Raw genomic sequence first — 10,748 nt, forward strand, 5'->3', positions numbered from 1 at the left:
GTCCAGTTGCAACTTGGTACCTATACTTTGCAAGTTCCTCTTGTTCTTGCTGAAATAAAATCATCAAATAAAATAAGAATCTGACAAATTTATTCAAGATCATAAACTTTTCAGATGACAATTCCCTACCTCGTGGTGTATGGCAGCGCTTAAAGTTTCTAAATCTGGTTCAGCCACTGCATTGTCATATACTATCTCAGAGTCCCCAACACCACCTGGTTTTCTCAAGCCTTCGTCACTATCACTATCATAATATGAGGTATCGCCTTTTGGTTGATCTTTATTTTTGTTTCTAATTCTGACTTTTTTTGGTGGTGGATCTCTGGGGCCCAATGTATTTTGAGAGCATTGGTACGACAGATGCCCTTCTTCACCGCACTCGTAACACTGAGATTTGTCTGGATAATCCTTTCGACGAATGAATTCAGTACTGCGTCCATTATCCACCGCTATGGAGCTTTTTACAGTCCGGCCACCAATCTGAGAATAGGAAATTTTCTTCATTTTGCGTAAGACATATATCCATTATTAAAATAAGTTATGATAGTAAGACAAACATATGATATTGATATATAATTTACCTCAGTATTATTTAAAGTCTTTGCACAAGTAATAGCATCTTCACGTGTGAGAAATAAGACGAATGCAACACCCTTGCTGCGCCTCGTCGTCTTGTCTTTTAACACAGTAACTCTGCAATGCATAAAATTACGTTTTGACAACTGTCTAATTGTAAGTTAGCTACCATTCTAGGTTGAATACGTTAGATAAGGTATAATATATTTTTCTCTGGGTATAGATAAAAGAGAAGAGTGAATGCATGTACGAGAATGACGAAATGCTGATATTTTAAAAGTTTATCAAACAGTTAAGAAATTGCATCATCAATTTTCGAAGAGATCACTCACTTGACGATCTTTCCGTACGTTTCGAGAAGCTTGTGTATGTCATTATTAGTCAAAGAAAAGGGTAAGTTAGAAACGTAAACCGTTGATTTACTCGGAGCAACACCTCCGCTCATCGCTCTGAATTATTTTTTAGTATAAACCGTATGAACACAGTGTAAATTTGAAATATACACGGTGTAGGTTATGTTCTTGTCGCATATTTTAAGGTTATGTTTCACTTTGACGCAGAAGCATAATCTCAAATTTCTTCATTCATGATTCGTCTATTTAGATCACGTGGATGTCGTTCTTTGTTCTCATTGGCGTAAAAGTTCTGCCAGGTCAGATCATTGGGGCGCGAAATGTCAAAAAAAATTTCCAAAAATTGAATAATTGATGAGAAATATTTTGGTCTTTCTAGTTTAATATCACGCAGTGATCATTTTCCCTCTAAAGCCTGACGTGAGTGACGATGGCTCGTCATCACGATATTACCTACAAACTACTACAAACACATTGATCTGAATTTGACCTTCCGGACGCAAACGAATCGTGTGCATGAATCATATATTTGGCCATGTGCAGACCGCGTTCGGCAGTCGAAGCTTGTGTTCGGTGGCGACAGCTTTGTAGGTCCATTTTAACAAAATATTTTGGGTAATTAGAAGGAACATAGGTTGTTTGCTATCGAAAAACGTTGATTAAACTTTTCTGGTCATTTAACATCGATAAGGTACGATTTTGAAAGCTGTCATAGTCATTGGTACTTGGAAAACTTATTGTTCTAACCTAACCTAACCTATACATCTGGCAACATTTCTGTACAAGATTTAAGAGGCACAGATATGTCATGTACTTGTCGCATCGCTCCCTGTAACAAATAGGAGTTATATCTTGCGGTACCTGTAATATGTGTAGTAGAGTAAATAATTTTATTACGCTTTGGTAGACCATACTTTTATACTTGTCCCGGAATTTTGTTATTTAAGGTTAGAGTCTTCGATGTTATGTTCGTTTTTTCGAGTTGTGGAACCTTCCGTTACAAAACTGTACATTTTTGCAAATTATCTACATGGCTTATTCCTTTCCTTAAAATTGACAATTCGTATTTATTGTTAGCAGATTCTTCAAAGACTTTACTTCAAAATGAAAATTAATCATGGTTTAGCAACATTTTGTTAAGAGGTTGTTTGTTAGATTTTAATAACTATTTACAAATATCAATCATTTCGTGGTTTGTAATTACAACGAATTTTATTCACTTGAAAGTCTCAATGGCTTATATGAGTAAAGGCTAATTGTTTATAATTTAGTCAATTCACCTTGAATTTTTACTTATATCTTTATTTTGATAGAACAAAAGTCATGGCGACAGTAGAATCACTTGCGGAAGTAACAGATGTTGTTCAAATACTGCGTCAGTGGGAAGAAGACCACGTTTCACCTACATACGATCCGATACCAACATTGCAACGTTTGGCTGAAATTATAGAAATAGAGACAGAGAATTACTTAAAAATGGATCCAGATCCGTTTGACGAAAGGCACCCTTCACGCACTGATCCAGAATGTAATTTTGGACACATTTTGAAAGTTTTGTTTAGAAAGGACAACTTCATGACAAAGGTAGTACCTTCTTGCATATTAATTTTGTAATCATTCAAAGTGAATGAAAATAGCATTGAAACCATACCAACTCCAATAATTTCTCATTTCTAATGCAAGTAATCAAATCAGAGTCAATTCAAACTTACCTGTCTCAAACATGAGCTTTCAACGATTGTTGAGTTTTTAACCAAAATATATTTTCCTTCGGACCTTTGATTCTTTGGAAGTATTCAATTCAATATTTTGTTTTACAGCTAATAAATGATTATCTGAGAGACACGTATTGGACACGTTCAGGTATTAGCGGTCGTGATGTGCGAAAGTTGAATATTGCAGCCTGCCGTTTGATGTTAGACATATTGCCAGGTTTAGAAACGTCAGCAGTGTTTCAGCCTGATATGGATGGACTCATCCATAGGCTTTTTTCTTGGGCTGAAAAAAGTATAGAGCCTTTACAAAGTTATGCCACGGGTTTGTTAGCTGCTGCGATGGAAGTTCAAGACATTGCTACAGGATTTAGAGAACAGAATGGTAAAATGGTGCCTTTGATGCTACAAAGATTACACAAGCTGCAAGAAAAAGCTTCGGAAAATCGTCATGCAACAGTAAACACAAGACCGTTTGCACATTTTGGTCAGAATAGAAATAGCCTGGTTGATACTGAACACAAAGGTACTCCTGGTAAACGAAAAGTGAGAGAGAAGAAACATGAAAATGGAACAGCGAAAAGCCCTACGCACTCAATTTTTTGCTCAGATGAAGAAGACTCGATTCAAAGCTCAGATGAAATGCCACCAAGCAAAAAACTCAAGTCTCAAAATAATGCGGAAAATGCTGTTTTAACACCTGTTAAATCTAACGATAACACCAGAGATTCCTACCCCGAGATTATGTCCCCACCGTTATCTATTCCTCGTATAACTACCTATTCAACTTTACAAGTTACACCAGCGAAGAATCAAAACACTCGTGTAACACCTCCAAGACCTGTCAACATATTGACACCTGTTAGATCTAGTTTGTCTAGACCTCAAACTCAAGTAACCAACCCGCCTTCGTTGCTTCTAGAAGGCAATTCAAATTCGTCCTGGGCTGAAATGGAGTCTTACGTTATTGGCAATGTTCAAATACATCCACCCACTTTGGCCACTCGTCAGATGCTGATTTTGAGGTACCTCACACCAATGGGAGAATACCAAGAATTTCTTGGGCATGTATTCGAGCAAAATGCTTTGGAATTGATATTAAACTACATAAATGTGCGGGAAACAAAGGATAGTCGCTTAGCTTTTGAAGCTTTAAAATACTTAGCATCTTTACTGTGTCATAAAAAATTTTCTATCGAGTTCCTAAGTATGGGTGGATTGCAAAAACTCTTAGATGTACCAAGACCTAGTGTCGCGGCAACTGGTGTCTCTATTTGTTTGTATTATCTTGCATATTGTGAGGATGCTATGGAAAGAGTTTGTCTCTTACCGAAACATATAATAACCGATTTAGTGAAATATGCATTGTGGTTACTGGAGAGAAGCCACGATTCTGGTAGATGTCATGCAACAATGTTCTTTGGATTTTCATTTCCTTTCAAAGTTATTCTTGAAGAATTTGATCTCCAGGATGGACTTAGGAAATTATACAATGTCGTGAGTATATCAACTTAATATCATACTGGAGTGTTTTGCGAGTCCTAACAAAGACATTCTATGCAAACCAGTAATTTGAAAGAGAAAAAAAATGATATTTTAATTCCAAAACTAGAACAATCAGTAATTTCAATCATATCTGTGATTCTGAAAATGTATGTTGCATTAATTTTGGGTTTGCAGTTTGAAAAGATTATATTTTAGTTGCTAGACTTTATTATTATTATCATTATTATTAAGATATACATTTTCTGGTTTACATTAGATATCTACATTACCTATTCTAAACATTGATGATGACCCGGCTTTGAATGATGATGAAGAATGTGCGTCAAGACAAATAGTAAGACATGTGGCTGTAGCACTGAAGAGGTACATGGAAGTACATCTATATGTAAAAGCGGAACAACTACAACGAGCTGAAAATGCCAGAACAGAAAGAGATACCTGGCAACCGTCTCTACCTCCATATAAGGTAAAATTTCTTGCTAATTTATAAAATTTTATGGTTTTCTTATCAATGATTCAATCCCACACATTTGCTTTACTCTACCTTGATTTAATATATTACTGGTGAAATCGTGCAAAGTAAATGAAACTGACTAACAAATAGCATCCTGTAACTCGTTATGGTACTAATGCGTTTTGCTACAGCATTTTACTGATTACGACGTTGGTTATTCAATACCTTTCTTTGTAGGCTTGCAAATTAAGCAGTGAAGAAGTACAAGCAAAAGTTGAAGTTCTACAGGAACTGATGTCCGTTAGAGCGTTGTGGCCTCCTGTAGAAGAACTTTACAGACTTGGTGGTATCACATTGTTATTGCAAATTATTGCCTTTGCTAGGGAATGGAATTACAGTGGACGGTAAGACATATCAGGTTAAATTTTGGTAATAACTCTCACGAATATCTAATTGACTAACTGCAATGTAATTTTGTGCAGCGTTCACACAACTTCTAGTGCCGAAACTGTTCGCTCATGTTTAGAGGTTGTTGCTATTTGTTCCGTGGTACCAAAAGTCATGCTTTTACTGTGCGAGAGAGTAGACATGCCTGACATGTCAATGACCATGGCCATTAACCTTTTACTAGCAGCAGCGGAATGTGAAATTATTGCAGATGCTGACGTCCAGAGAGCTGCTTTAAGAGCTGTAGTCAACTGTGTCTGCGCACCTATCAACAGAGTTTGTTATCTTATTCTTTATTAATAGGATATAATTTTATTACTGTCTTATATTTTGCAGAACAGATAAATATTACTATCTTTTATCGAATTGAATTGCAATATTAAAAGTACATTATGTATCAACATGCTTAAAGTTACAATAAAATCTTTTCCAGGTTGGTGGAAATGTGGCAAGATTTTCATTAACTGGCTCAGCTAAGAAGAAAACTAATAATCACAACAGTGAAGAACTTATACAGAAAGTGTGGGAAAGTGTGAGATCTAATAATGGAATAATGGTAAGTAGCTTAAATTATGCTTCTATGTACTGTGGTCGACTCCATTGATTAAAGCTTATTAATAATATCTGAATATAGGTTCTTCTACAATTAATGATGGTCAAAACTCCGATCACTGATGCAGATAGTATCCGTGCACTGGCATGTCGAGCACTAGCTGGTCTAGCACGCAGTGAGAAAGTGAGACAAATTATCAGTAAACTGCGTATGTTCACTGATGGTCAAATACAAGTCTTGATGAAAGACCCCATATTACAAGAAAAAAGGCAAGAACATGTCATGTTCCAAAAATATGCTCTTGAGTTAATGGAGAGGGTTTCTGGCAAAGCAAAACCAACTGGAAGTGAATACGAAATTTCTTTGGCAAGTTTACATAGGGTAAGTGTACAAATTCTTTCACATACAAATATTCTTATTTGATTAAAAATAACGAGATAAAAATTTCCAAAGAGTGATTCACAAATTCATTCCATTCAACTTTGCAGGCAAATGTCGTGGCACAAACAAGAATACAGTATAATGAACAGCAACTGATGCAACTTATGCATCAGCATCTTCTCGCAAGAGGATTTAATGAAACAGCTGCAACCCTACAAAAAGAAGCTAGTCTTGATTCATCAGCTATCATGAAACCTGCCACTTCCCATCAAGCATTTCACTACAGAAGTCCTGCTGCAACCGGAGTGAGTAACAACTGTTGAAAATAAGTAGATGCATTGCTTCATTCCAGTCATGGTATAACGTATTCTGATATTTTTTCTTAAAATTTATATCTAGACAAGGATAGGATTCTCACCCGTTGCACCAGTCAACTTATACAATACCAGCAGAGGCAGTCAAAGAGATGTTACTGCACGAACTGGAAGTACCCCAACTTCTGGGTCGGCTCGTTTCATATCGCATACTGGTTCATGTTCCAGCACTTCACCTCTTCCTAACAATACACCTATCAGGATAAAGCTAGCAGATGCACTTGGACCAACCCCAATCAACACCAACATCAACCAGCCAATCAAATTACAGATAAATCCAAAGTACGTCTTCTGTTTATTATTTTCACTTTCTTAGAGCAAGCATAAAAAATAAGATTCATTGTTTACATGAATAGAATATGACTGATGTATTCAAATTTTTTTTTAGAAAATGTCAGGTGGATAGACAATCAACAACAGCCACTACTATTTGTCAGACAATTTCACAACCACAAAGTGGCATCTGTAGATCACTTCAAAAACAGATATCAAGTGATCCTGGAGGCCCAGGCCTTGAAGTGGCTACCACTTCTAATATTGCTACTGTAACCTTGGACTCCATTATTACCGAATACTTAACTAACCAGCATGCATTGTGCAAAAACCCCATGGTCACCTGTCCACAATTCAATCTTTTAGAGTGAGTAAAACTATGTATTTGTCATTCTCGTATAAGAAAATTAGAAATGAGGAATTTATGCGACATATTCAAGTTTTATTAACGTAATGTGTGCAGAAATGCAATATCAATCAACAAATACGTATGTGGTGATGAATAATTTCAGACCAACATGATGGTATCTTTAAGTGACTAATGCCAAGTTTTTAATTTATTTTCGTATTATTGTCGCTCAAACTGTGATCTGTAAAAAATTGGTATACTAAAGCTAGCGCAAATTATTGCGATATAAGCAAATGAATAACAATATTTAGACATTTGATATATTTACACAGCGAAGAATACAGCAAAGAACAGCGGAAGAATACAATAAAATTTCACTTCTGGTTTCAATACTTACGATACTCATCTTATAGCTTATATACTTCAGGGCATTCTACATAAACGCATTTCTCTTTCTCCCGTACTGTCTATACTTGAAAATATAATACACATTATTCATTTATAGACCACACAAATGTCCAGATCCACGTGCAAAGAACTCATCTCCGACAAATTTAGCAGTCAGACTCACCAGAAGATCGTTAGGAATGGACAGTAGACGACTGGATAGAAGATACATTTATAGTCGATTCTGCCCTGTCAAAACTTTCAAGCCCACAGATATCGATGGCACGTTTAGTTGCTGTACATTTTCGGTATGTATATCTTCCGTTCTTACATATGTAGGATGAATACGAATGTCGGATATGCAAATGTCCAAGTGACATTCTACAATGAGTAAACGATATTCATGATATATCCAACAAAAAAGTTAAATATGTGTGTAAAACTCAAATGTGTAATCTCACTTTATAGTCATGTCAGCAGTACTTGATGCTCGGTACTCAAACAGGAGAAGTGAAGATGTTCAATGCTCATACTGGTACCGAAGAAGCAACGTATCAATGTCACGAGTCGTACGTCTCACACATGGAGTGTAGTCAGAAAGGTAATCTCTTGTTAACATCCACAACCTGGAGAAGACGAATGTCTACTCTTTGGAGTATTGGTACCTTTTTTGACATGAAATTATCTCTTGACAACGAGGACTATGCGGAATTCGGAAAGTTACAGGAGCGAATTATCGGTACTCAAGGAGAAAGTGCTACAGTGAGTCAAATACAAATGGTTTCAATCTATTTTCATATGTACTCCCAATTTACTCATCTTGTATATTTATGTGTTTCAGATATACGACATAGCAACTGGTAAGCTCCTCTTGACTTTGACACCTTCGATTTCCAACCAGTATACCAGGAACCGAGCAACATTCAGTATGAATGACGAACTGGTTTTAAGCGACGGTATTCTATGGGATGTGAATTCTGGCAAAGAAATCCATAAGTTTGATAAGCTTAATCAAACTTTGAATGGTGTATTTCATCCTAATGGAACTGAAGTTGTTTCAAATACCGAAGTTTGGGATCTTAGGACATTTCATTTACTGAAAACAGTCGTGACGTTGGATCAGATGGATGTTATCTTTTCACCAGTCAATAATATCATTTATGCAGTTGCTCTGGATCAGGACAACGAAGATGAAACCAATTACGTTACATCATTTAAAACTTTAGATGCCTTGGACTACAAGAGTATCGGTAAGTTATTGTAATTAAAACTAATAACAGTTAATAAAATGTATTTCTAAACACACATTGGATTCTGGTTTGTCAATTGTCTTGTTAATTTTTAGCTACGTGTGACGTAAAGAGAGGTATATTTGATTTGGCTTGCAACAAACACGACACACAAATTGCAATCGTAGAAAATCAGGGTGATTTCGGTACCATTCAAGAATCTTGCGTCAGGCTATACGATGTTGGGAGGCGAAGAGATGACGAAGATGAGGCCGAAGAAGACGATGATGAAGATGATATTGATGCGAGTGATGATGATGGCTCAAACTCCGCTTCTGACGACAACAATGCTGATGGTGATATACATTATTATATTGTACATGAAAATATATTTTATAAGATGGGCCTCAATCCTGAAATACCTTTGAAACCTATAAATCTCTTTATTTCTTAGTTGCTAATATTGATGCAATGACAAAAATTTGGTCATTGACGTTTCACAGATGGTGATAATGGCGATGCTGCCGGTGATGACAATGCAGATGACAATGGCCGAAACGATGGAGACGATAACGACGATGATGGTGCAGAGGGTGATAATTCGGGTGATGACAGTGCGGACTATGACCCTAATGATGATATTAATGGTTCTGATCTCTCTGATGATTTCTCAATTTCAGATATGGATGATCTTGAGATATTGTTCTCCTGAACATAATCAAAAAATCTCTTGATGTATTTACAGACTTGTTTATTCGTTGTTTCGTGCCAAGAGGTACTCGTAAAACAGTGCAGTTTTAACAGGGTTACCTACTTTCTCTCGAGATGCCAATTTCATAGATCCGGATTAAACTCGCGGCCAGTCGGTATAAAAACTTTTACTTTCGTACCAAAAGCGTGGTAGTTTTTTACGTGCACCACACTCGAAAAATTTCGAGTACTTATTGAGAGTTGTAATATTTTTATAAAATGCACAATGTGAGTGGTTAAAGTTAACATATTCACAATTAATCTTGAATGTACATGAAAATAACTAGCTACAACACCGACTTGGAAGTTATAAAGGTGAGAATTAGAGACCAACTTCCAGTGGTCTTGATTCTGCTGCTAGGAAGTTATCTTATTCAATCCTCTAATTTTTTTTCTACCCATCAATCTAGGGTTACTTTTCACTTGAATTATAAATTATTGTCATTATAACGAAATGAACTTAGCTCATTTATTTTGCGTAAAGCCTTTGAAAATAATAGGTACACTTGAAATCAGCAATCGAAAGGCTAAAAACTTTTACCAAATATTACTTGCGCAAGTTAAAGCATAACAACTAATTGCCCCAATGGCAGAAATGTACAGAACTAAACTTGGAATTAAACTGTATTGTGAATTATAAATATAAGCAATGTGTTCGAATATATCATAAATACCTGCTAGACTTGATACGCTTTATTCGAATTTTGGTACAGATTCTTATTGTATTTGTCAAGTGATGTGGTGTAAAGAATCTAAACCATTAATTCTTACAAAATACTGGTCTGCTCTGATTTCTATACTATCGGTTATTTGTATAATATTGTGTAATTAAATATGGTTTGGGTGAAGCGGTCGAAATTGTAAATTGAAAAGCAGATGAATAAATATTAGACACCTAAAAGTATTAGAGGTGAGTTAAGTCATTGTTCTCTGTCAACTCAATTTGCTCAGCGCAAGTATTTACAAAATAGCAAAGCACGGAGTATTTCTCTTATTCGGTGTACATACATGGGCCTACAGTTTTGATCGCAAATAAACTGTCATACGCACGGGCTTATATCATTACTTAAACTATGTATGTTGAAAAAAATATTGTTGGACCATAGACTAACAATATAAAGTAAATACAACAAGAGATTTCTGCATTTCTTTTCAGCTTTGTATAAATGATTTTTGAATTATTTTGCGTTATTGTACGTATCTTTACTAGTATGAATGAAACTGGTACATGCCTATAGTTAGTATGATTGTGAAATAACTACTTACTGCAAGTGATTGAATGATTACTATGAGTATAATAATTATTATTAACAAATATTAATGTATAGGTATATAAAGTAAAATTAAAAAAATCAAAAATAATATGTTCCTCATTGGTATGCGTATATCAAGTTGCAAAAATGT

The 10,748-nt window shown here is 35.6% G+C and overlaps 1 protein-coding gene across 5 annotated transcripts; it reads left to right on the plus strand.

Annotated features, from left to right (window-relative positions):
• The first annotated feature begins 120 nt into the window (after positions 1-120).
• Positions 121-10,663, plus strand: LOC124416545 (protein mahjong). 5 transcript variants are annotated; one of them, XM_046897714.1, is made up of 16 exons: positions 121-509; positions 2,243-2,513; positions 2,750-4,138; positions 4,404-4,613; positions 4,839-5,005; positions 5,084-5,324; positions 5,482-5,604; positions 5,683-5,982; positions 6,090-6,287; positions 6,382-6,638; positions 6,745-6,996; positions 7,484-7,673; positions 7,834-8,127; positions 8,207-8,615; positions 8,711-8,950; positions 9,098-10,663. In XM_046897714.1, exons 1-16 carry the CDS (start codon positions 361-363, stop codon positions 9,304-9,306), a joined length of 4,899 nt encoding a protein of 1,632 aa, XP_046753670.1. In that variant the 5' UTR covers positions 121-360; the 3' UTR covers positions 9,307-10,663. The 5 variants fall into 5 exon arrangements, with proteins under 5 accessions (XP_046753670.1, XP_046753671.1, XP_046753672.1 ...); XM_046897715.1 differs by lacking the exon at positions 121-509 and adding an exon at positions 1,446-1,516; XM_046897716.1 differs by lacking the exon at positions 121-509 and adding an exon at positions 1,463-1,620.
• Positions 10,664-10,748: the final 85 nt, after the last annotated feature.

Source organism: Diprion similis, chromosome 2 (genome assembly GCF_021155765.1).
Source record: "Diprion similis isolate iyDipSimi1 chromosome 2, iyDipSimi1.1, whole genome shotgun sequence".
NCBI classification, from domain to species: domain Eukaryota; kingdom Metazoa; phylum Arthropoda; class Insecta; order Hymenoptera; family Diprionidae; genus Diprion; species Diprion similis.

What these genes read in the sequence shown, in the direction of transcription:
- LOC124416545 (XM_046897714.1), top strand. Translation starts at nt 361, where the DNA reads ATGCCCTTCTTCACCGCACTCGTAACACTGAGATTTGTCTGGATAATC. An exon ending in TTAGGAAATTATACAATGTC is followed by an intron (nt 4,139 to 4,403) that starts GTGAGTATATCA and finishes GGTTTACATTAG; the next exon opens with ATATCTACATTACCTATTCT. An exon ending in TGACGACAACAATGCTGATG is followed by an intron (nt 8,951 to 9,097) that starts GTGATATACATT and finishes GACGTTTCACAG; the next exon opens with ATGGTGATAATGGCGATGCT.